Source organism: Fusarium pseudograminearum, chromosome 3 (assembly GCF_000303195.2).
Source record: "Fusarium pseudograminearum CS3096 chromosome 3, whole genome shotgun sequence".
NCBI classification, from domain to species: Eukaryota; Fungi; Ascomycota; class Sordariomycetes; order Hypocreales; family Nectriaceae; genus Fusarium; species Fusarium pseudograminearum.
The window spans coordinates 1,641,101-1,666,074 of record NC_031953.1 but is presented as its reverse complement, the minus strand read 5'-3'; the positions used below and the strand labels follow the sequence as shown (position 1 = coordinate 1,666,074).

General features: G+C 49.1%; 9 protein-coding genes across 9 annotated transcripts; 6 read left to right on the top strand and 3 right to left on the bottom strand.

The window, feature by feature from the left end:
- Positions 1–1,168: 1,168 nt before the first annotated feature.
- FPSE_07234 (uncharacterized protein) lies at positions 1,169–3,589 on the bottom strand (the record flags this gene model as incomplete). Its single annotated transcript, XM_009260352.1, has 4 exons — positions 1,169–2,157; positions 2,207–3,033; positions 3,265–3,399; positions 3,450–3,589. The coding sequence occupies 4 exons, from the start codon at positions 3,587–3,589 to the stop codon at positions 1,169–1,171; spliced, it is 2,091 nt and encodes a 696-aa protein (XP_009258627.1).
- A 1,766-nt stretch (positions 3,590–5,355) lies between these two features.
- On the top strand, positions 5,356–6,242 carry FPSE_07235 (uncharacterized protein; the record flags this gene model as incomplete). The annotated part of the gene is made up of 3 exons (XM_009260353.1): positions 5,356–5,470; positions 5,521–5,882; positions 5,931–6,242. The coding sequence occupies 3 exons, from the start codon at positions 5,356–5,358 to the stop codon at positions 6,240–6,242; spliced, it is 789 nt and encodes a 262-aa protein (XP_009258628.1).
- Positions 6,243–8,032: 1,790 nt separating this feature from the next.
- On the top strand, positions 8,033–9,523 carry FPSE_07236 (uncharacterized protein; the record flags this gene model as incomplete). Its single annotated transcript, XM_009260354.1, has 2 exons — positions 8,033–9,036; positions 9,112–9,523. 2 exons carry the CDS (start codon positions 8,033–8,035, stop codon positions 9,521–9,523), a joined length of 1,416 nt encoding a protein of 471 aa, XP_009258629.1.
- A 486-nt stretch (positions 9,524–10,009) lies between these two features.
- FPSE_07237 (uncharacterized protein) lies at positions 10,010–11,365 on the bottom strand (the record flags this gene model as incomplete). The annotated part of the gene is made up of 1 exon (XM_009260355.1): positions 10,010–11,365. The coding sequence occupies one exon, from the start codon at positions 11,363–11,365 to the stop codon at positions 10,010–10,012; it is 1,356 nt and encodes a 451-aa protein (XP_009258630.1).
- A 1,500-nt stretch (positions 11,366–12,865) lies between these two features.
- FPSE_07238 (uncharacterized protein) lies at positions 12,866–14,056 on the top strand (the record flags this gene model as incomplete). The annotated part of the gene is made up of 3 exons (XM_009260356.1): positions 12,866–12,942; positions 13,004–13,261; positions 13,312–14,056. 3 exons carry the CDS (start codon positions 12,866–12,868, stop codon positions 14,054–14,056), a joined length of 1,080 nt encoding a protein of 359 aa, XP_009258631.1.
- A 942-nt stretch (positions 14,057–14,998) lies between these two features.
- Positions 14,999–16,240, top strand: FPSE_07239 (uncharacterized protein; the record flags this gene model as incomplete). Its single annotated transcript, XM_009260357.1, has 3 exons — positions 14,999–15,398; positions 15,487–16,033; positions 16,081–16,240. 3 exons carry the CDS (start codon positions 14,999–15,001, stop codon positions 16,238–16,240), a joined length of 1,107 nt encoding a protein of 368 aa, XP_009258632.1.
- Positions 16,241–16,582: 342 nt separating this feature from the next.
- FPSE_07240 (uncharacterized protein) lies at positions 16,583–19,232 on the bottom strand (the record flags this gene model as incomplete). Its single annotated transcript, XM_009260358.1, has 2 exons — positions 16,583–18,562; positions 18,609–19,232. 2 exons carry the CDS (start codon positions 19,230–19,232, stop codon positions 16,583–16,585), a joined length of 2,604 nt encoding a protein of 867 aa, XP_009258633.1.
- A 612-nt stretch (positions 19,233–19,844) lies between these two features.
- On the top strand, positions 19,845–23,441 carry FPSE_07241 (uncharacterized protein; the record flags this gene model as incomplete). Its single annotated transcript, XM_009260359.1, has 3 exons — positions 19,845–19,939; positions 19,998–23,088; positions 23,142–23,441. 3 exons carry the CDS (start codon positions 19,845–19,847, stop codon positions 23,439–23,441), a joined length of 3,486 nt encoding a protein of 1,161 aa, XP_009258634.1.
- A 529-nt stretch (positions 23,442–23,970) lies between these two features.
- Positions 23,971–24,910, top strand: FPSE_07242 (uncharacterized protein; the record flags this gene model as incomplete). Its single annotated transcript, XM_009260360.1, has 4 exons — positions 23,971–24,256; positions 24,374–24,462; positions 24,518–24,668; positions 24,729–24,910. 4 exons carry the CDS (start codon positions 23,971–23,973, stop codon positions 24,908–24,910), a joined length of 708 nt encoding a protein of 235 aa, XP_009258635.1.
- Between the last annotated feature and the right edge of the window lie 64 nt (positions 24,911–24,974).

The window sequence follows — 24,974 nt, the reverse complement described above, 5'->3', positions numbered from 1 at the left end:
CGTTAGCGATGTTGATTATGGTCGAAAACTGATATGGAACTCTTAATTCTATCATATTGACTCCCCGGGGCGCCGAGATCGGCCGGCCATTCGGACTCGTTGCCGAGTTTCAACGTTGACGGGTTGTTGCGGGTATTTTTAGCATTCATGTATTAATCATAGGAGACTTGGTTATTGAAACCTTCGCTTCTACATTGATATTCATTCTGGCATGTAAATCGAACCATCCAATGTCTACGTGTATGTGTGTGAATAGTTCGCTCAACTATCGCGTAGCTCAACCCACATAAACAGAACCCATGATTGATACTAACAAATAGAAACACCAAAGACTCATAATTACACATTTATACAACTAAATCAAGCCCTAGTACTTTTGACCGCCCATTGAGCCCAAAAGGTCTAGAAAACCGGACTTCTTCTCCCCGCAATACACTTCACCTCTTGCTGACTTACACGCGATCATCTTCCACGCCGACGCTTGCCGGTTGTCTTATTGAACGCTTTGCGGCTCAATCTAGCAACTTGAGCTAGTCAACATGCAGGCACGGGTCTGCCATTCATGGAACACAATTCCAACCCTCTGTTGGATCTGCAACGGCATATAACGGCTTTAAGTAGAAAGAATCCCGATAGAACATCGCTAGACTTTTCTTATCGACCGAGCCCACACATGACACGCGGGTAATAAAGGCAAATCGCATCAGAAGCAAGGGCTAGTGGCTTTCCAATATGGGTTTATGGTTTCGGTAGTGAATAGCATATAGGAAAAGCAAGAGTCCTTTCCATACAATTTGAGCTATCGTTCTAATGCTAGGTGTAGCTCTAGCCAAGGCTTCAATAAACAATGCAAACAGGTCAAATCCAAAACAAACACCCTGAGGGACAAAGTCTAGGCTTGAAGTCGTTGATCCCGCTGTTCAACCCGTTCTTCGTGAAGCTTAATCTCCACAAGGCCGACTGATCTCCAGAGCCGTTGCTCTCCGCCTCTCCACCGTCACCCTCCACATCACACCAAAGCGTCTGGGGCGCTTCGGAACCCGCCCCTCTGTTTACACACCCACTCTTGACCTCGGCCGATGAGACCCGTGCAGAAAGAGGTCCCATATTCACAAAGTCAAATGTTCGGGCGCTTCAACGGACCGGCCCGATCGTAAAAGAACCGCAGTTAGGCGGCGGCGGTACTCGCATTAGAGCTTCCACCACCGCTTCCACCTGCTTGCTTCTCTTGCATCGCCAGAACAGCTGCGGTGAGTTGGTCAATCTTGCGGTTCAACTCGCTAAGCTGCACCTCCATGGCAGTTGGGGCGTCCATATCATCCTCACGCTGCTCAGTACTCTGGCCGTTTGCTCGACCTCTAGGGGATGCAAGTGTTGGGCGGCCCACACTAGAGGTAGATCGCTTCTGGGTAATTAGCTGTCTACCGTTGCGTCGGGAGGAGTGCGACGGGCCCTTGAATCCAGCAAATTCATCACCCAGCGCTCCAGGCTTGCGATACATCTCATAAAGTTTGATGATGCCAACAATTGGCCAATGAGTAGCCTTGAGAAGTATGATACGCCCGGCACGGAACTTCTCGTCGGCCGTAAAGATCAGGCGCCAGGGTCGAAAGATGACCAGAGCAAGCAGATTAAAGGGGGGGTAGAAATGGGTGAGTCGGTTGCTAGTCGACGCCTCCAAGACATAGACGCTGTACACGTACAGATACTCCTCCTTAGCGTGGGTGATAACCCGCGAGAAACTGTTGGAAAGCATACCAGTCAAGGAGCCCATCAACAGGAAGCTGGAGAGTGTGATGAACATGATCATCAGAGGCGGACCAAAGAACGGATCGATCTGATTCATCACCTCGAAGCCAATAGGCGCTGAGCCGTAGAATATCTTTGTCAAGATCCAAGCCATTGACTTGAATGCAAAGACATTACGACCCACGAGCGAAAAGGTCGTCAGAAAGCCACAATAAACAACGACAACAAGTACCATGTATTTGAAGAAGTCCTTCCCCATCTCCTTCAAGCAGGGTATCAGCGTACCCCAAGCAGGGCTTAGACTGAGGATGGAGAAGATGCGAGGAATCATGAAAAGTGCTTCAAGCGCCAAGATGTCAAATGCAAGGTCACTGAACTCCGGTTTGTTCTGAACGATACCAATAATGCCTGTCATCAGTTAGCGCATTGCATTTTGTAGGGAGCCTGTGATTCTTACGCAGAACTGCAAAGGCAAATCCGATGGTGATCATGATCATGTCAAACAAATTCCAGATATCTGTAGCATAGAAGATTGAGCCCGCATCAAGCCACTCACTAAGCTCATCGTAAAAGAAGGCCGCTATCCAGAGGAACAGGACCACCTCAGGGATGGTGATACGGGACTCATCTCTCATGATGAGAACAGAGTAGTACAGGGCGAGGAAGATGCAGAAGAATACCACCTCCCAGCTCTTTAGATACTTGGGAACACGCAGCCGAGAAAAAGGGTCTGCTGTCCTAGGATTATAGAACCTGACTTTTTTGGTTGAGTGCACTGATAGGCTGTCCCAAAAGACGATATCACCGCTCCATATAGCAGTGATGATCTTTTGTACAATGTGTTGACTGAGGAACCGTTTGGCGTCGGCAATGGCTGCAATCTCCAGAGCATTCAAATTCTTAAAAGAAGATGTTGGGTCACCTTCATTCTCGTCATCCGAGTCATCGGATGTCATAGTCAAGCGGGATAGAGAACTCAGTAGCTGATTGCGTTTCATGCTACTTCCAGCAGGGCCAGGACCACGTCGGCGATTATCAATAGTGCGAATATGAGACAGGAGAGGCGAATGCTCTCCAGCCTCCTCATCACCTGCGTGGTCATTGCCCGCCTCTTCATCTTGGTGATCATCGTCAAGATCTGGGATTTCGTAGAGACAATAATTAACTGCCTCACGTTCAGAAAGACGAGTGAGAAAACGCCATGCAACGATTTCACATGCGTCGGCACGCGATTCTCCCAGTGTACGATGTTCTGAGCCAGTGGTGTAATGCCACTTGAGGGCACTGTAGGAATTCTGTCAGCTGAGAAGCACAAGTATTTGAGAGCGTATGGCATTTAAGTTGCACGGCATATGCAGTCAGGTCCAGATGGGTTGAGCATTTATGTAATTGGCTCCCCTGACAGGAGCTGTTATGCAGCCACAAACACCATTTGGGAGAAGAGCGATACAAGGTTCAGGGAAAACATTGAAAAAGAAGCAGTCACTGGTCCAATGTCGTTCGGATAATACGTACAGCAGAGCATTGACAATTCCGCGGTTGGTGCATGTCGCAGTAAGATGATCCACCAAGATGCGTAACGAAGTCCCCGCAGCTGTGGTTCTCAGCTGTTCAAAGGTGCTCGGCAGCTCAATAACTGCAACAAAGTATCTGCAAAGCGTCTTAGTAAGGTCAATTGGGTCGTAGCAATGATAACTTACAAGGAGAGCTTCTTGACGACCTCTCTAAAGCTATCAGTAGTTCCAATATCTGGTAGGTCATTTTCGTAGTCGTGACGGATGGAGATAGGACTGCCGTCCCGAGGAGCGGGGAGCTTCTTTGATTTGACCTTGATAGGCATGATGGCAAGGAATAAATAAATATGACGATGGTAGGCAAAGCAATCAAAGGAGCATATCCTCCGCCGAAGCTGTAGGTTGAAGGTGAATTGTCAGGAGTGACAGGATCCTTCAGAACGGCCGAGAGACTGTAGGTAGTGGGTGTTCGGCAGAACCGGTCAACGAGATTCCCCGTTTCCTTCCCTCCTTTGTTTTGTCTTTATCACGATATAAGGGAGGAGAGAATGCGGAGATGAATCACGAAGGAGGGGAAAGGAAAGAGCGGGCCTGTGCACCATCAATTCGACTTGACTCAAGTTGCCCGTCGATCGGCTTCCGGCGACCAGATAATTGGCACTGATGGTATCACGAGAGTGAAGGAGAAGGTGGGAAAGGGCGACCTTGGGAGTTTCAGGAGAAGGTAATTGCTACCCAAAATTAATCGCGACACTTTAGCAGCTGTGCCAACTTCCAATGGCAGATCTTTTGTGTCAACTTGATTGCGCGCGCCGAGCTTAGCGCGCGCACCGAAGATCCTCTACTAGGCATAGGCATATTCCTGGCGATACTCCAACCAGAAAGGCTGGAAAGATGTCACGACGCTCTCTCGATATTCAAGGGTTCAATGTTAGAGTGGAGAAAAGAAGGGTCCTTTACCAAGCTTGGCACCACTTGCAGATGCTTGTCAATCGCCAACGCCTGGGGATTGGACGATCTAGACTCGTGAATCAAGTTTATTTGACTTTGAAGGAGCGACATTTTTCTCGATTGAATACTACAAAATCCCGACAATCAAAATGCGACCAGGCTCAGCCCAAGACCACGCAAACTGCGGCTAGAAAATGCATATGCTTCAACGTTCCTAGAAGAGTAAAAAACAGACGAGTCAGCCAATAACAATAATAAGAGAAAAGTTGCATGTTCACGGATGAATTCGACAGTAAGCAATAGATCTCAAAGCTCGAGATCCCCCACTTGTGTCTTGGAAATAGACGAACCAGCCAATAAGCAACCCCTAAAAGGCATAGCCGCGATTTGAAAGGAGTATGAGGCTGGCCAAAGCCACAACCGTGATGTCGACAATGCAGAAGAAGAGTGGAACATATCATCAACTTTGGAGATCCTGACTGGTCCATTCGTCAATTATGAATTTTGGACGGAACAGAATGTCGGGACAGTTGAATATGTTTCGAGTTTCACAGCCACATTCATACTCAAATGCGACGTAAGCATTGGCGAGCCAGCGAGTTTTCTGTTGAGAAACCACCTCAGGGTCATCTAATTCCAGATCCGGGGCTGAATCTGATGGGAGATGGAGTCTAATAAGCGTATAAGTGAAGCCATGGGCAGATGTATTGTCGAGTACATAAAGAAGAGATGGGAATGAGTAAAACAGCTTTCATCAAACAAGCTCACCTACAACAGCAATTCCTACTTTGCCATTGAAACCATTACAAGACTACACCCATAAGATCTCACTTACACACGACTTGTACCATGTCTACCACGACTCTTATGACGGCTACTACAACGGCGTCTTCAGCGACGGCTACTTGTACAACTGCAGTGCCTGGAAAATATGGCCGTGTTCCAGTTGATGCATGCAACTCCAACTACTACTTCGATCCCAGCTTCGCTGCCAATCTTGCCTTTTGCGTGCTCTTCGGCCTCACTACCATAGCCCATCTCGCCCAGGCGATTCTCTTCAAAAAGGCAAGTACATCGATATAAAAGATCAATATACTTTGAGTCGCTAACAGCTTTATAGAGATTCTGCTGGGTAGCCATCATGGGTGCAACTTGGGAAACAATTGCATTCGCTTTCAAGACTCTTGGAAGTCATGACCAACAGAATCTCACGTACCTCACTGTAGGCCAAATCCTTTTCCTACTTGCCCCCCTTTGTAAGTACCTACTCAACAAGCACAACGAGAACGATCGCTAACATACTCAGGGATCAACGCTTTTGTCTACATGGGAGTAGCGCGCATGGTATATTTCGGAATGCCCTCTCAGAAGCTCCTAGGTATCAAAGCCGTTCGCATGACACTCCTTTTCGTTTGGTTAGATGTCATTCTCTTCCTTGTGCAAGGTACGGGGGGTGTCATGCTATCCAACACGGACGCCGATAGCGATACAATCGATATTGGAATGAAGGTCTACATGGCTGGAGTCGCCCTGCAGCTCGCCGTTGTCCTTGTCTTCAGCGGCATCACTGTCTTCTTTTACTTTAAGCTACGACAGCTCGAGGGTCGAAGTATGGGACGCATGAAGTGGCTCATCTGGACCATGGTGGTTGTTCTCATGCTGATTGTGGTAAGTATTCATTGTCCATTCACGTGTTACCAAGCTGACAAGGTCAAGACTCGGATCGTATACCGCCTAGTTGAATTTGGCCCTGGTGTTAACGCGCATAACACGCTTCTTATCCACGAGGGGTATCCACTAGGTCTGGATGCTACACCGATCTTGATTGCCCTCGTATTGCTAAACATTATGCATCCTGGCTTTGTCCTCCGTGGACCAGAGAGCGAGTTCCCCAAGTTGTCCCGCAAGGAAAAGAAGGCACTGAAGGAGCAGAAGAAGCAAGCCAAGAAAGCTCGCAAGGCTGGAGTTCAACAACTTGAAGAATTGTCTATTGACAAGCGGTCAAGTAGCAGTAGACAGGTCGTCTGAAGGGTATAGCTAAGTAAGCGGAATGTGCATTCATTGGATCGCTTGATCCTTTGCATACGATAAGTGTGGAGTTTTGGCTTGGATATCGGATATTAGCTGGAAAGTTTTGCTTGGCATAGTATAGATTGTTTGTGATAGGATATCAGCATGCGATACATAGAGCGGAGGAATATTTGACAATTGATTTTTTCAAATGCTCATAATCGTTGGCGAAGTGCGGATGATACGGATCAAAGGTCAGAATTCGTATGGATCCTGCCCAATTTAGAAGCCGCAAGGTGAAACACTGCCACAACTGCAAAACGGCCCTGGCGCCAGCTGAGGCGTTGCACGTCAGGTAGCTCGATAGACTGTAGCAGAAGGAAATAAAGTGTCACAATGGAGTTCATCAGAGTGTTGGGCGGTACAATAGTAGAGAAGAAAAAAACACATGATCGGATTGATTGATTAATGAATGGCGCCTTTTAAATTGATAAAAGCGGTATTCAAAGGCTTGGCAATGCGTAAAAGAGAGACGCCACTAATAATGTACAGCACAAAGATCGACCACCATCGAAGAGGGTGTAGGGAAATGAGATGAGCTGAGACAGTCTGCCACGTTGGTCCCAGAGACGTCAGTGAAAGTGTCGTGGCCGCTAAACCAGACTAGACTAAGCTCGTCTACACATTCCAAACGTCAAAGAAACCGCTTGCGGTTGCCCTGTCGTTGCTTCATTCATGTTTACTCTGCCAAGTCAGTCGAGGAATAATCTTATGCTCTGCCTCTCCCTCTCCCCTTCTCTTCGTTCATTTTACTTTTACCACGTAATTCCAAACGTATCCGTCAACTTGTTTCCTGCACAAGAAAACTTCCTTGATTTTACAATTAAAACCCAGCCACCCCCAGCCACTTCATCTTCACAAAACGGGCAGTTACTGGTATCTAATTGGCCCTGAGGTCGCCCCTGGAGACACCGTCGCAGTCCGGACCCCGGTTCAACGCCTCCGGCTGCCAGCACTTTAAAAGTCCCATTCCCTATTCCTGGTTCGCTAGATCGTCAACGGGCTACTAACGATACGGGCTATAAATCGGGATCCTGGTTATAAATCAAGATCCTGGCTCTTATCTTACGCCCAAAGGCGAAAGTCCGGCCGTTCTGAAGGAATATAGAGTGGCAGGGCAGCGTACGAGGTCCCATCCCCCAGGCAAGGCCTATAAGCAGCAAAACCGTCTCGAAACTAAAGTCGGGCGCGTTCAGGGTCTCTCCTAGTTTATCTTCTCTTCTGCTCTAGCAACCCGCCGACATATTTCACTAGAGCTCAGAACAAACACTGCACGGCCAACTAATTCATATCCACTCGGAAAGAAAAAGAGGCACAGCACAGACTTGGCTCGCTCGTAATCCCGTTACTCGTGCTACATTCAAGACAGGCAGGAAAGTCGAGCACAGGACAGGGACAGCACAGGACCACCCCCCTTCCCTTGGTCCAAGTCAAGGGCTTTGGTTTCTTCCTCCTTTGACCTCTTTCTCCCCCCTTTGTTGCATCATTGGTTACTCATCGCAAGCCTTTCTTGTTGCGTCTTTTTTATCTGACCGTGCGCATACTATTCTTCTGTCAGAGGGTGGTGTCCTGTTCTTGTTTCTTCCTTCTTAATAACTTCAGTTTCGGATTCCACGGCCAACAAGAAGACTCCAACAAAACTCACCAGCGATCGTATCAACAGAACAGACTACGAATACCAAATACACCCCAGCTTATCGATCAATCAAACAATGTTTAATTGAGATCGGGATCACGACCTGCAAATCATGACCCCGGCCCATCTGATGGCGCGATTACCGCCATTTCTCCTCGTCTCTAGCTTCGTCAATCTCGCTTCAGGCCATGTACTACCGCAACCGACAAAGACGGTCGCCTTTCATGAAATCAACGCAGCATCATATCCTCTCCTTGCGACGACTGCGCCCGACGACTCATTTCTACAGCGACGGCAATTCAACACAATCTGTGGTTACATAGGAGGTGACCCAGATCTGCCTGCGACTTGTTCTGCAGGCTCGCATTGTGTGGTTGATGTCGATCATGATGCAGTGGGGTGCTGTCCCGATGGAGGATCTTGCACACAGGGTGTGTTTACCGGTTGCGTGGATGCGGGCAGCGGGCCACAAACGGAATTGAATCCATACGTCTTTACGTGTCGAGGAGATGATTCATGCTACAAAAATAGCTTCGAAGGAGGTTTCTTTCAATTTGGGTGTGGTTCAACGTCTGGTTTGGCGACAAACGTGGTGGCTACGGCTTCAGGCAAGAGCGCTATTAGACTTACTAGCTTGAGCGTTCCCCTGACAGACCCGGTAACCTCACTGTCAGAACCGACGACACTAGGAACGAGGCGAAAGACGTCCGATGCCGATTCCTCAAGCACAGAGGCATCGACAACAGGGAGCGCAACTACGGAACCCACAGGAACATCCTCAGTGGAAACATCAGAATCAACAACAGAGGCATCGTCAACGGAATCAGAAACTTCAACAGCATCAGAGACCGAAACCGAAACCGACAACGCAAGCGGAACTTCTGGTACCGCGGACCCTTCATCCACTGATTCTGACGAGTCTGCCTCTTCTGGAGCTTCAGCTCCCGACACTGACGGCGATAACAACTCGCGGAACACGGGCGCCATTATTGGTGGAACCATCAGTGGTGTAGCTGCTCTTGTAGCCCTCGTCGTCCTTGGAGTCTGGCTATGGAAGCGCAAGAAGGGAAATACGCGCCAGGGACCAGGCGTGCAACCGCAAGTGCAGCGTATTGGGTAAGTGTCTCCATCAGTGACCCCTTTCAGAGTTTTTTTTTCTTTCAGCAACTAGCTAACATAACATATCCCTAGTCCGCCGTTAGAGAATAATCATAGTTTCGCTCCGGTGCCCCCTATGCAGGAAGCCGATAAGATGGCCCCGCCCCCACCGGTCCCCGTAACTGACCAGCGGAGCATGAATCCAATTATTGACCACGACGGACCTTACTCAGAGCCTTGGGATCCCCAATCAAATTACGGATACTCGGCGGGGGCTGTTGGAGGAACACAGATGGAACACGACGAGGTCCCGTTGACCAGAGACGACGACTTTCCACACGGTTACAATTCCGGTCTGGGACGTATAAGCGAAGAAGAACCACGACCAGGAATGGCTATTAGCACGCCAGGCCATGTAAGCAGCCCTGTTCAACCGTATCCCGGACCACGTCGCGACGGAGGCGGACCTTTATGGCAACAGAATCGTGGGCCTGGATGGTTTTAATTGTATAATACAACGGAAAAAAGGAAGGGGACGACGCATATATAGGCTGCGGCGGTGGCCACGATTATGGTTTCGCTTGGGAATTATTATGGCGTTTGTGGGTCCAATTGGGAGTTGATATCCGGGGCTGCTTTACCATAAAGAAGGGCGGTAATGAGCAGATCAAGTCTGGTGAATAGATGGGCTTGCGCTTGGGTGATAACGAGATATGATGGCTACACGGCCATGAAATATTGGGTTCATTAGTAGATAGTTACGGCACAAAAGAACCAAGCGTCATTGACTCAAACCTTTATCGACTCTTCAAATGTGAGATAACCCTCTTTACCATGTGCACATATATATGTCGGCCGGTATGCAGAATCATGTATCTCGCGAGGTCTTAACAACACGTTACACAATTCTGGGCAGTCCAGTCCATTCATGTACTTACCTCATTTTAGTCAGCTATATTATATTATTCATCCCACCTGATGGGAAGTTCCTTCAACCTCCCATCGACCAGATCTTGACACTGGATTCGTCAAACACTGTCTGAGCTTCAGAATCATCCCCAAAACCCCATCCTCCCGAACATGTTGCTACGACAGAGCCACTTGAATGCAGAGCCGTGCCTCCAACTGGTGCGTCATGAGGTTTCCAACTCCACGAGGGGTCTACGACACCAATCTGGCTGCCAACGCCTTCCCAAACTGCGACGCCGCCGTCGTGATTCCCTGCCCAGACTTCAAAGGATGGGAACTCGGCATAAGGATCACCAGCGAAGACGTCCACTGACATCTTCTGCTGCGTGGGTGCGCTTCGTCCTCTAAGGCTGCAGAGAAGTTCGCCTGTGCCGCGGATATCGTATACGATCATGCCAGAGGCGTGACGCTCGCTGATGATGAGATAACGGCCGCATGGGCTCCAGCGGACTTGAACAATGCCTTGACCTCCAATACCTCCCTCTATATCGTCTGGTCGTGGGAGAGACCAATTAGCCACGACCTTGTCTGACCGATGCACATCGTACAGTCCCATCCACCGCGTCCATGTCCCCGCTGCAACAACAGAGTTTCCATTGCCATCGACAGGCGAAGATGCTAGAGCAGCGACAGTGCCCTTCATGCCAACGCCGTTTCCCTTTGAGATATGGCGTTTGGAGGGGATGGTAGGTATGGTAAGCACCGGGCCGTCTGAACCTGGGCGTGTCATGTCAAAGTGATCAAGACGATTTGTCGATCCAACAAGGAAATGAGTCCCGGAACCTTCCCAAAGAAGAGACGAGGGAGTGATGTACTCTTCTGTTTCGCGACGTATTAACTTATACGAAGCAAGTGGGGCAGAGCGCGACGCGATACCATGATCATCAGGAGGGAAGAGGTGGTACAGCTGAAGAGGGTGATCGCGGCATCCAACGAGTACAGTTTGGGAGTTTGGCTCCGCTAGAGAGTAGAAGGGGGCTGCGGCAACTGTTTGGGAAGGCTCAGGGAGGGTTATTGTTGATTGCGACTCAAGACGTCGCGGACGAGAGGCTGATGGGTCGAGCAGATCTTCAGGGAGCACAAAGGTGGAAATTGAGTTGAGGGCGGAAGAGACGAGGAGTGATGTGCCGTCGGCTGTCCATTGAACTGCTGTGTAATAGTCCTGCTTTTTACTTGCGGCAGATTGCTTGTCGTTGTCTATGTCATTTCGAGGCCGAGCAAATGCGCTTTCAGCGACGAGGTTTAGTGACGGTGCCTTCGGTTCTTGTTGCTCCTGCTCTTGTTCCTCCTGCTCTTTTTCTTCCTGCTCCCGTGGATCATTCGACTTCAGCTCTAAATTTGAGAGAGCTAGCTCAATTGCCGGATTGAGCTCATCCATATTACAAGTTGTGGTTGAATGTTGCCAGATGATGATGGACGTAGAAAATGGAGGAAGTCGAAGTGGATCCTTCACCTTAATCTCTGCATATCACATCACTTACACGCTTATCATGATCCTAGACTAATCTTCAGCTGGATCTTGAAACGTTAAAGGTCCCCCACGTTACATTTCCTGTCCTTTTGGTCTCTGTTGATCAGATAAGTGAGGCCATCGTCAAACCACAAGGGGAACTTTACTCACCAACTAAATGTCACCGTCTATCCTCATAGCAACGTCATATGTGTTGGCGCCAAGGGCCGGTAGACAAAGGCCCTCTCAGCGGCCTCCCACATCCAAACAAGTATCTTGCTGCAGGGTCCAGTGGGTAATGACACCAAAACGGCACCTCACGATCGCCGTTTTCCGTCTTGGCAGGCTTTTGACACCGTCTCGTGGGAGGAGAAGCATGTTGAGAATAATGACCCTTTGTGGCAGCGTACAGTTCACTATTTTACCCCAAAGCCATTTAATTAAGCTCCCACAGGCATTGCCGAATCAACACGTGGATCGTAAAGTATAAATGGCCCGAGGAGTATTGCTCCTCATCTGCCAGTCTAGCAATTAGTGGATGGTAGCATCGTAGCCTGCCTGAACAGGCATTGCACCCCTAGTAGGCAGGAACGACTCAGGGCTGATGATCGAAGGTTGCTACTTTGAGCCACCCGCTTCTTAGGTTGGCACTGGGAGGAAGGCACAATCGGTAAGTGACTGGACATTCAACCCGTCGCCTATCATTTACCCCATCCTTTTAATTGTCGATATTAAATTTAATTCTCTGGCTTTTCTTTCTTTCTTCCTTTTTTAACTCTTCTTCTATCCCGCCCTCAACAAACAGCTCTCACATCCACATCCCATCACATACCAAGATACTTCGTGTCTTGAAACTCTGCACCTCTACTGTCTCAACGATTGCATCTTTCACCAATCATGATCTCATAAAACCAACTCGCCAAAAGAAGGGCATATCGGCAACCTCGTATTCCTCGTCTAACCTCTTCTTCCCGGTCAATACAGTACAGTTAGTGCCTACAGTACCTGGTTGTTTGGGCTGCCCCCTCCCCGCGAAACAGCCTCGCCAGGTGGGTCATAACACTTGAGGTTAAACTGACAGAAATAACAGCACGCCGTCTTCGCAGAATTCTGCCTGACTAATTTCGTCACTACCCATCTCTTAGGACTGTGACAGAGCCATCAAGACACCAACCATCATACGTCACTCCCCAGCAACGTAGGGCGCGCAACGTCCTCTCCACATCAGCACCAGCACCAGCCCGTGCTCAAACCAAAGCTTTGGGCAGAGCTCCTGGAAGAGACCGGACCCTGGCGACCACTCGTCTGCTCTCGTGATTCCGCGTGATCATTTCCCAGCTCTTTCGTAACGACTGCTGAGCCAACTCCACGCCTAGCTCATCCATCATCTTCCGAAGCTGCCTTTGAGCACTTCGTCCAATACCAACCATGGACGTGTTCACCTCAGAAAACGACCAATGCGATCGTCTTAAGACGCCCTCATATCTTGAACTCGTCGTGTCTATGTATGATTGCGCACCCTCTCAGAATTTGGCCAGTGATCCTCGGTACTGACCGATATTACAGTGTTCTCTTGCTTGGCATTCTTGTGTCCTATCTTCCCCAGCACTATCGCATCATTTCCCGGGGCACTTCTGAAGGCATCTCTCCCTATTTCGTACTTCTAGGAACCACATCTGCTACCGCCGGTTTTGCAAACATTCTCACTGTTCCGCCGTCTCGTGCCGCCATAGGATGTTGCAAAGAGCTCGGCAAATTTGAATGCACGGCTGGCCTACTTGGTGTTGCTCAGCTTGGTGCTCAATGGGTTTGCTTCAGCCTCATGTTAGCCTCACATCCGGCCATGTTTATTTCTTCAACTAACCAGTGAACAGTCTCGTTCTTTTTCTCATCTTCTTTCGATATAGACAAGCCAATGTTCCACCAGAGGACCTGCGCGGAGACGCACCCAAATGGCAGACTGCTGTCATGGTGGGACTAGTTTGTGTCCTTCACGGCCTCATTGTGATTTTTTTGACTGGAGTATTCTTTATTGCACTTCCCGACCATCTCGTGTTCTGGGCCAATTTCCTCGGTGTCATGGCCACAGTTTTGGCTACTATACAATACGTACCACAGATCTGGATGACTTACCACCTGAAGCATGTTGGAAGTCTTAGCATCCCTATGATGTGCATTCAGACTCCAGGTGGTTTCCTTTTCGCCGGAAGCCTGTTTGCTAGACTTGGATGGGAGGGTTGGAGCACCTGGTTCATCTACTTGATCACTGCATCCATGCAAGGAGCGGTCCTTTTCATGGGTGTCTACTACGAGTACATGGCCCGACAACGTGGCGGACATGGCAACGGTCATCTTGACAGCGCACCTCACTCGCCTGTAGAATATTCGAGCGCCCCCCGAAGGCCACCACCAGGCAGCCGAACCTACTCCGAAGGCTGGGAGCGTGGTCTTCCAGGGCCCTTCACTGGCCATCCTGAGCGATATGCAGAAACAGAAGAAGATTTGGACGATATCCAAGAGCGCGAAGAACGTGCCATTCAGAGAGAAAACCAACCCTTGTTAAAACCTGGCGGCATCGGTAACCCTCACAGGACATACGACGGCACCGAACAGTCATAAATCATTTTGTTTTGCCTTATCCATCTTAGACAACAAGACAAGTTTGGGGTCAACAGCGAGCATATAATATACCAGAATCATTCGAGTCTCTTGGTGGTATTTTAGTCTTACCTAGGATTGCATATCGTACCTTTTAGAATTTTATACGTATATTCTCGTCTATCCTTACACTCGCGACGTCCAAAGATGACTCAACGGAGTCATCCTCTTCATAAGCATGTGCGGGGACCTTGATGACTCGAAGTCAGCACCAGGCTCCAAAGCATGTGGTTGACGATATTGCATTCCTCATCTGCCCACCGACGCGAGATAATGGGTCAGGGCAACTCTCTACTAAACAGAACTCTTGGGTCATGAATATCTCCGACTGTCCATTTTTGTGTTTTCCAATTGAACAAAACGCCGTACTAATCTAACCTGAGTCTCACCATCATCACTTTGTTGGAGCACGACGCAGACATGGGCTGGGTCCTATCCTGACCCTAATCTAACGGCCTAGAGAACCCCCCACCCACTCCGCGGAGAACGGGTGACTCGCATGGCCTGCAAATGCGGGAGTCTTAGTCCTGAGCTTTGCCCCCTGTGGGATGCGGTCGGTCTCTGATTGGTTACTTTCATTTGAACATGTTGGATGAATCACTTGGTGTCATGAACGTCTCGATTGCCATCCATGAGATGGAGGGGAGGGGCCCCTGGCTTCGAGAGCCGAAGGCATCCAATCCAATGGCGTCGATCCGATAAACCATCCCATCCCATCCTCCTGTCGGAGTCATTCTCCTTCTTTCTTCCATCCTAAGGCCCTAGATCCCTCGGTCCTGTTCTTCTTTCCAACTTCAATTGACATTGTCGTTCTTGACATTGATTCAGAGGCAAGCCCCTCCAAAGAGTCCGACAGCTTCTTATCGTTCCCTCTCATCGACGCTCCCCGCAACTCTTATCAACATGGCTATCTACAGCTCCGTCCCGCCACCTGAGCAGCAACCGACTACGACTACTCCAACCCCTACTACGACAAATCCTCCTCTGGCCGCTATCCACGTTCAGTCGCCTCCGACGCCAGTCAAGAACTCTTCTATTGATATTGATGCTTGGACTCTCTCGGCTCTTCAATCCCTCAACGTCTCCCCTGTCGCACGTGGAACTGGTATCCCTCTCGCTATACCCATCGATGAAGCCGTCAAAGTTCAACCCAAGTCTCCTGAGCGCAATGTCGACTTCGACGAGCGCGAGGCGCCCACATCAATTCCAAAGCGCCCTCTCTCTAGGAGGGACAGCCAGCGAAAGCGCGATCTGGTTCTGAAGGGCAAGGAGGGTAGTCGCCAGCGTCGTCGCTGGGAGAATGGTATGCCGCTATCATCGAGGATGCAGTTCACGCATTGATCTGCATCATCTCACAAACCCTTATACTGATCGATGATATTATTTGCCAGACCGTTTGATGCACGTTCCTAACGTTCAGCCTCCTCTGCCTTCCGATTACGAAGTCCACCCCACGCATACTATCCATCGAGTACCCTATCAGCTTGCTCAATTCTGGGATCGTGGCGTGCGCCAGCGCGTTGAGGATAAAACTGCTCAACTTCAAGCTGAGCGCAAGAAGCAACAGCTCAAGTCAGGTAGTGCCACGGGCCTTGGCGCCGGCGAGGTACCTCGCGACTTGCGTGAAGCCACCAAGCGTAGTCCTGTTGTGCGCAGTTGGGTGCGATCTTTGGAGGAGCCTGTGCGTCAATACCTAGCTAGCCAGCAGGCTGTCGTTACACCCAGCGCTGAGGCTGCTGAGGAAGACAGTGATAGTGCAGCCGATCAGATGGACTCAGATGACGAGGAGATCGTGTTTGTCGGTAGGAATGGCGCAATGCGGGAGCTAAGAGAGAAGAAGGCGACATGGAAACATGCACACCGTGAGGTATCACAGGAAACAGTAGACTCAGGCATGCTGTTTGACTCTTTCGGCAATGATGAGAGTGCTGCCTTCAAGTCAGTATCTCCTTGTTAAGATGAGCTTGGTTACTAACAACTTTCAGGCGTTGGCTTACACACACCATCTCCGATTACTACGGCATCCAGTCTCGCTCCGTCAATCTTACGAACCCATCACGCCGAGTTGTCTATGTTGGGTTGAAGACTTCGCAGGGCGTCTTGCCTCCGCGAACGCTACCACGCCCTATGTGGGAGGTGTGCTGAAGGAGCAGGGGTATCAGGTTCTCGGCCGGAATCTCGGGCAATATTCTTAGATGTAGAAACGTAGACGGTAATGATCGGGGCAATAGAAACAATCTCACTGAGCTCGGTGGGCATAAGTCTGTTGTGCTGCGATGTGAGACTTGGAATTTCTTGGTGAGATGAAAGCCCGTAGTGTTTACCCTATAGTAAGTCAAATGTTGATACGTAAAGTATACATTAGCCAGCATTGAACGGTAGGTAAGAGTATGTACAAAGTAAAATCGTTATCGGCGAATATTCCCTCTTTGAAAGAGATTGTACTATTTATTGTAGTTTGGTTTGGGGCAGCCTACTGGTCACTGTCTACATCCACTCTTGGTCCAAAATACTTGATACATTACTCAGTATCCTCTTGCCTCCCATGATTTGCCCATACTTTGATATCCTATCACTCACACTCATATTAAGAAAGTTTGCCAGTCCATATTGCCCATATTCAGACATGAGTAGCCTTGTCAAAACTTGTGCTGCACAGATATTGAGACCAGCACGACGAAAGAACACATCCCATTGACTGTCACGAAAGTCAAGGAATTGCCCCAACTGGAGAGCCGCTGAAGAGTAACGAGACATGATAGACAATGCCCACTTCGAAAGTGTCTCCTCTGCCCCGGAGACCAAATAAGTTGAAATGCCTGCTCGAAGACTGGTGGTGAAGCGGACGAAGTCGGCATAACCAGCTATGTCGGAAGCGCTTGGCGATCCAACATACTCACCCTGTGTGTTTGCTTCTGACACCAGTATATAGAGACATTCGTATTTCTCACCCACAAGCTTTACGCGCTCACGAAACGACGACAGAGTGGTTGACCCGGGAAGAGGCTTCTGTTTGACTCTGAGTATGGTAGTCATGATCAGGCCAGCAGCGGGACACAGAGACACATCAGCCTCAAAAGCCAATGGTGAAATCGATTCAATTCTCTGGGTTGATCCTGGGGACCAAGTAACAGTGTTGTGCTGGGTGAAGTCTCGATCGATAAGCTCAACATGCGGCCAGGATCTCTCAATGAAAGACAAAATGTTACGGCTCAGGTCCATTGAGATAATGTAACGACAATTCTCTCCAGGCATGTTCACGAGAGGAGCGGGGGCATCCTTCAACGCCTTTGGTGCAACTTCTTGCATATTGCTGCATACGTTTGTTTTGTTTGACTGAGGCCTTGGTGTGAATTGTACAGTTGGCAGAGGAGTATCACTCCTGGTTTTGGATCTTTTCGGTTGACGGAGTTGCATGAAATTGAATAATAGACTGCTTGAAGTAGTTGAATTAGTGTCGGCCAATAACCGCTTCTTTCCATTGCCATCAATCTGGCTCCCCAGAGTCTGACGCCGTGATCCTAGTAGATCATCCAGAGACGACATGTTAGAAGGCTCGTCACCTTTGTTGGTGGGAATCTCTTTTGAGAAATCTTGATGAGAGACTATAATATTAGCATGAGCTTCTTGTTCGATATCTTCGTCAGACAAGAGTTGAAATATCATTGGCTTTGGTCGTGGAACGGCATAATCTTGACTGCACAACTGGGGAGGCTGTAAGCTCAGTAACTCTCTACTGAGAGAACCTAGTTGGATCATTGTTTCAGTCAACGATATCCTTCCGCTTCCAGGGGGTATGGGTGTCCATTTGAGTGATGAGTCGAGACGACTCACGTCTTCCAGAAATGGGAGATGAAAGGCAGAAGATAGCTGTTGAACTAGCCACCTGAACTGCTCTTTTGAGCTTGATAGATGGGTACTCCACTCAGGATTGGGTATATCAAAATCGGCTGCCGGTATTGGCAAACGCAACAACGCATCCGCTGGATTCAATCGTTCTTGTTCCAGTCGTCGATTTGCTTCATAATGCTTGCTGTCTAAGAAAGTTTGAAATGCTTCTTCGAAAATTCCTTCTTGCTCAACTTCAGGTTGTAATGTTGCTTGAGAATCTATTACAGTAGGCATCAAAGTTGCCATCATAGAATTCGGTTTCTGGCTAGATTCAGGACTAGATGATAACAGTGGTAGGTCCAACTTGAGTTCGGATAGTTTCTTCGATTTCGGGCTAAGCAAAGCTGCTCTGGCCGTTGGAGGAGAGCTAAAGATGCCCGACAGGCCAGGAGGTTGAGGATCTAGGTGGTCATTGTCTGCATTTGAATGCAACCTCTCGATTACCATGTCAATTGGACTACTTGGTTCCGAAGTCAGGTCTATGACCGCCACGTCAGGTTTGAGCATAAAAGGTTCGTATGGTTCAGACGCCGGAGAAAGCGGAGGAGATACAGGCTTCAAGTATGTGTTGGAACACTGAAGAGCGTTATTTTGGAATCTTTTTAAATTCAGGTACACTCACGTTTCTCAAGGCAAAAATCTCTCGAATCTGTCTTAGTGTAAATGTTTTCGGAAGAATGTGGTGATTGTAAGTAGATTCCATATCGTGTGTTGGGTATGGTTTTTCGTCGACTTCCATCTCACGGAGGGCCAGTGTCTGCCACCGCGACACAGTGGACGGAAATTCGAGTCCCTCGTCCTTCTCGTTATTGACTTGGGCCAGTGGTAGCCATGTTTTGATAATGTTGCATGACCTTGCGGATTGTATATCGTCCAGATATTGTTCAAATTCTCCCCTCGTATCATACCCTAGATCAAGCGATTCAGGTGGAAACCGTAACCGCTTTGTTCGTCCTAAGAACGAGAACACAGAGTGGGCCGAGACAACTGGATCAACTGGAACTTGATAGTCTTCGTGCTTGGCAGGTGGCTCAAACAAGATCTTGGGACGAGGCAGGTGTGCTGTAGTAAGATCTGCTTGTTCAACAATCCCACCCGGCTGGCTTGATTCCGCAGTTTTTTGGAGTTGACGGATTTGATCTCGAAATCTATACGGCGCACCTCTGTGATCGCAAAGGAGATCATGTTCAAGACCATAGTTGATGACAGGGCGGTTTCCGATAGTCGATACTGTAGATGTACTCATCTTGGAGGGCCAACGAGCCTGCCATCAAGGCAAACGAGGACACATGAAAGGTGGAGTTGAGACTTTGGCATTGATGTAGGTAGTATGTATAGGTGTTGGCATTTATATAGGTGCACACACAAATCTGGATGATTCCATGCCTTCCGTTCCTGCCTCCTCCCTGAGCACTCTCAACATGTTAGACTGATTTGCAGAATTGGCAGGTGCAACAGACAGTGGGCACTATGGGTCGTATAGCTGTTAATATGTAATTCATGATGAGGCAGAACTTAACTATTCTGGGGTTTTGAAGCTCTCCTATCTATTACTTCTGTGAATGTAATACAAAATAGGTGAGACATGATAACTGGTGGGTTATCTACCTACTATCTAGAGTGCCCAGACAGATGCATTCCATTCCTACTAAGGTAGGTTCCCGCCCATCGGGTCCCGGTCAACAAAACCCCCACTACGTCCGCTGTAACCCGTCCTAACTCCGGGGCCTAGTGACGCATCCACCCGCACCCTCCATACCTAGAGCTTTTGTGATAGCTCTTTGACGAAGATTAAACCACAACAAACGTTGATCTCTCTCCTCCTTAAACTTCATCGCCCGTTGACAATTCGAAAGCCATGGCATACGTTGCGCCTATCCATCGCGCCACGAGCATTCGCCATGCGCTCAGAGCTAATGTCATTGATCCCGAGATTGATGATTTGATTGTAGCGTAAGAGCTCCAACACCTTCGATGACGCCTTGAGCAAGCGCTGATTGAGGTTTCACAGCAAAGCGAACCGACTCGAGATATGGCGTCTCACAGAAGAAGGGCTGTTATGCCAGCAGACGAAGCTCATCCATGGCACAATATCGATGCTACAGCGTTTACGACCCAAAGGATCCGAGACCGACCTATTATTCATCGGAACCGACAGGCTCCAATATTTTAATCTGATCTGGAACGACGCAACGAAGCAATTGGAAACCATCGAGCGAGTAATTGAGGATTTATCAGAGCCATACATGCGCCAGTCGCAAAGCCAAAACAAATGTCTAGTAGATCCGACTGGACGGTTCTTAGCGATGCATCTTTGGGAAGGAGTGCTGAATGTCTTTAAACTCCCTACACGCAAGGGTTCTACTAACAAACTGGAAGTACTTGACCAGGTCAGACTCACCGAGTTGTTCATGAAAGCAAGCACGTTTACCTACAGCTACACTAACCATCCGACCATCGCCTTCCTATACAAGACACAAATGGACCAAGAAGAAACTCGGCTGGTCATATATAGGTTAACTCATGACGACAAGGGAAACACAGTATCCAAGTTCGATCCACATAAGGATAGGGAACTTGACATCGAGATTCCCGACCCATACGCCTCTATGCTTATTCCTGTCCCCTTGGATGAAGAGAAACGTTACCATGTACGAAATAATCAGGGAGCCAAACCACACTTGGGTGGTCTTGTCGTTGTCGGAGAGACTCTCCTAACCTATTACGATGGCCAAACGCACAGGAGTGTGTCTGCAGGCTTGAAGGACCCCAGAATATTTGTAGCTTGGGCAGAATACGACAGCACTCGTTATCTATTGGCCGACGACTATGGACGTCTCGATCTTTTGACTATTCGGACGAATTTAGAACCAACCGGCGTTGTCGTGACCGGTATGACACTTGAGCCATTTGAATTCGATAAGTCGCCTGCCATTACTTCGAGAGCGTCTAGCCTGGTTTACCTTGGCGATGGGAATCTTTTTGTTGCTTCTCATCATGGCGATTCCCAGCTTTACCAAATCAATATCGACACCAAAGCAGTTATGCTGGTGCAGTCCTTCTCAAACAACGCCCCGATCCTGGACTTTTCCATCATGGACATGGGTAATCGGGAAGGCGATACCCAGTCTGGTAATGTCTTCTCGTCTGGGCAGTCAAGAATTGTGGCGGGATGTGGTGCGTACCGCGACGGTACTCTGCGGAGTATTCGAAGTGGTGTCGGCCTTGAAGACAGAGGTGTTCTTGATGAGTTGGAGGGAACTAGGGGGCTGTTCACTCTCCACTCTTACGGCTCCAAAATGGTTGACACTTTGGTTGTGTCGTCCATCACCGAGACAAGAATTCTCAGCTTTGACCTCGAAGGCGGCATTGAAGAGATTTACTCCTTTCAAGGTATGTCATTGGACAGTGAGACGCTACTGGCATCAAACCTTCCTAGCGGACAATTACTTCAGATCACACCCAAGTCAGTTGTCTTGCTCGACCCTGAGGGTGGTACAACAATCAGCAAGTGGGACGTTCCAGATGGTAAAACGATTACAAGGGCATCGGCAAACAGCAAATGGGCTTTGCTATCAGTTGACGGAACTTCTCTCGTTTCGTTGAACCTACTACAGAATTTGGCTGTCAATGCACAACAAATCAACAACGATTCTACTTCGCAACCTGATCAGATATCATGCATTCATGCTGCCCGAGACCCTCCAGACCTTGGAGTGGCCGGCTGGTGGTCTTCAGGTCAAATATCACTAATCGACATGGCTTCGCTAAAGCCGCTGCATGGAGAGTCCATGAGGCAGACCGAAGATAGCGCCACAGTCCCGCGAGATGTTGCGCTTGTTCAATTGCACCCCCCTAATATATCGGGACCAACGCTTCTAGTTGCAATGGAAGACGGCAACGTCGTCACCTTCAATGTGTCTACCAAAGGTTTCTCAGTCTCTGGCCGCAAGAGTGTGACTTTGGGCAGCAACCCGGCTCGCCTTCACATACTTCCCCAAGAGGATGGCACTTCAAACGTCTTTGTGACCACTGAGCATGCAAGTCTCATCTATAGTTCTGAGGGGCGTATTATATTCTCGGCCACAACTGCTGACGATGCCACATTTGTTGCCCCCTTCAGTTCTCATGCGTTCCCCGACTCTGTCGTTCTGTCGACGGACCAACATATCCGCATTTGTCATGTTGATCGGGAGCGTCTAACTCATGTGAAGGCCCTCCCTGTTAATGAGACTGTCAGGCGAGTGGCATACTCTCCAGGGCTGAAAGCCTTTGGTCTGGGCTCTATCAAGAGAGAACTAGTCAATAATGAGGAAGTTGTTACAAGTTCATTTAGACTTGTTGACGAGATAGTCTTCAAAGAACTTGGATCACCATTCGCATTGAATGGTTCAAGTTCTTTGGAACTCGTGGAGTGTGTTATCCGAGCCGAGCTGCCTGACGTTGGTGGAAACCCAACCGAGAGATTCATCGTTGGCACAAGTTTTATCAGTGATGGCGGAGTGGAGGATCCAAATGGCACTCTTGGTCGTATTCTGGTCCTTGGTGTTGATGCGAACCGTCAAGTGTACCAGATCGTGTCCCATAATCTCAAGGGCCCTTGCCGCTGCTTGGGAATGATCGAAGATAATATTGTGGCTGGACTGTCCAAGACAGTCGTGGTGTACAGCTTTTCACAGGAGACAAGCAGCTCCGGTTCACTACAAAAGCTTGCTGCTTATCGACCAGCTGCTATCCCCATTGATATCGATGTATCGGGCAACATGATTGGTGTAGGCGACCTGATGCAGTCACTGTCTTTGGTCGAGTTCATTCCGGCACAGGACGGCAACAAAGCACAATTGCAGGAACGAGCACGACACTTTGAGTCCCTCTGGACCACTGCGGTCTGTCACATTGAAGGAGAAAGGTGGCTCGAAGCGGATTCTCGGGGCAATCTTGTCGTTCTTCAACGAAATGTGGATGCCCCAACAGAACAAGACCGCAGACGATTGGAAATCACAAGCGAGATGGGCATCGGGGAACAAATCAATCGCATTCGAAAGCTCAATGTTCCAGCAGCGGAGAACAACATCGTGCATCCGAGAGCCTTCCTCGCATCGGTAAGTAGTCTTTTCACTCCTGCAGGTACGAAACCTAAGCTAACATCTTCTAGGCTGAAGGCTCATTGTACCTTTATGGCGACGTTGCGCCCCAGTATCAGGACCTGTTGATGACGTTTCAGTCTAGGATGGAAGAGTGTGTTCTTGCTTTGGGTAACGTCGAATTTAAGCTATGGCGTTCTTTCCGCAATGATAACAGAGAGAGCGAAGGTCCTTATCGCTTTATAGACGGAGAGATGATCGAGAGGTTCTTGGATATGGACGAAGAGCAACAGGAGCTGGTCTGTGACGGACTTGGACCGACCGTTGAAGACATGCGGAATCTGATTGAGGAGTTGAGACGGATGCATTAATTTATTGATTCTCATAAATCAATATTTGATGTTACCATGATCTACTTGCTGGGTTGTTTTCCATGTATCCATTGCTAAGCTAGATGAAGGACGAACGGGTTAAAGATGATTGGTCAGGAACCATGAAGTCATAGAGATAACGAAGAGACGACAATTGACTTTTACATATCGAAGATGATGTCTTTATAAAGCAAAGAGAAAACCGTTTACTGACTGAGACGTCCAATTTAAAATAACATTTCGCTATAGCGCTTGGTATTATGCCTAGGTATCTCACTATCAACCCTGAAAGTTGTCAAGGCGAGAAAGGAATCCATATGCCCGGGATAGATCGGAAACCCCACCCGAAAGTGACCGGGCCAATAATAAGTCTTCAATTTCCGAGCTCAATCGATCTGGCAGCCTGAGGCCATAATTTATAGCCAAAACTTTCGGCAAAGCATCATCAGCCGATTACTACCAAGGAAAAGACCTCAACCTTGCCTTCGACGCCCTCACCTCGCAACGCCACACCCCACGATCCCTCACGATGGCGACCCTCGCGACCGCTTCTCGCCTCTGCCTGCGCGCGGCTGCTAAGCCCGTCGCTCCCGCCGTCCGCGCCCTCAGCACCACCGCTATCCGTCCCGACAGCGCGTCCGCCTCCGGATACTCCAGCCCCTTCAAGTTCCAAGGAGAGTCCAAGGGCTCCCAGATCCCCGACTTTGGAAAATACGTCTCTACCGGTAGCGAGGGCAAGAACAAGCTCTACTCGTACTTTATGGTTGGCGCCCTCGGTGCCGTCAGTGCTGCTGGTGCCAAGAGCACAGTTCAGGGTGGGTTGAAATCCGGTTCAAGACTCGGTGTCTTGCCATTGGGCTGCAATTGGTGTTGCATCTTGCCGGCATGACATCGGGCCTGGTCAATTGATGGTTACTGATGATGGATGACAGAGTTCCTGGTCAACATGTCTGCTTCTGCCGACGTTCTGGCCATGGCCAAGGTCGAGGTTGACCTTGCCTCTATCCCCGAGGGCAAGAACGTGAGTTGGAATATGGTCTAGGACATACGGACGACATTGCTGAACGGTTTCTCAGGTTATCATCAAGTGGCGAGGCAAGCCCGTCTTCATCCGACACCGAACCCAGGACGAGATCGACCAGGCCAACAAGGTCAACATCTCCTCTCTCCGAGATCCCGAGGAGGACAGCGCCCGTGCCCGACAGCCTGAGTGGCTTGTCATGTTGGGTACGTGAATACAACAGCGATGAACAACATTCCGATATCTATATACTAACAGTCCCCCAGGTGTCTGTACCCACTTGGGTTGTGTCCCCATTGGTGAGGCTGGTGACTACGGCGGTTGGTTCTGCCCTTGCCACGGTTCTCACTACGATATCTCCGGCCGAATAAGAAAGGGACCCGCCCCTCTCAACCTCGAGATCCCCGAGTACGACTTCCCTGAGGAGGGCAAGCTTATCATCGGTTAAGCGAACGATGTAAGAGTAAATCTTTTGTAACGGAGAAACGATCAAGGAGAGGGGAGTGCATTAG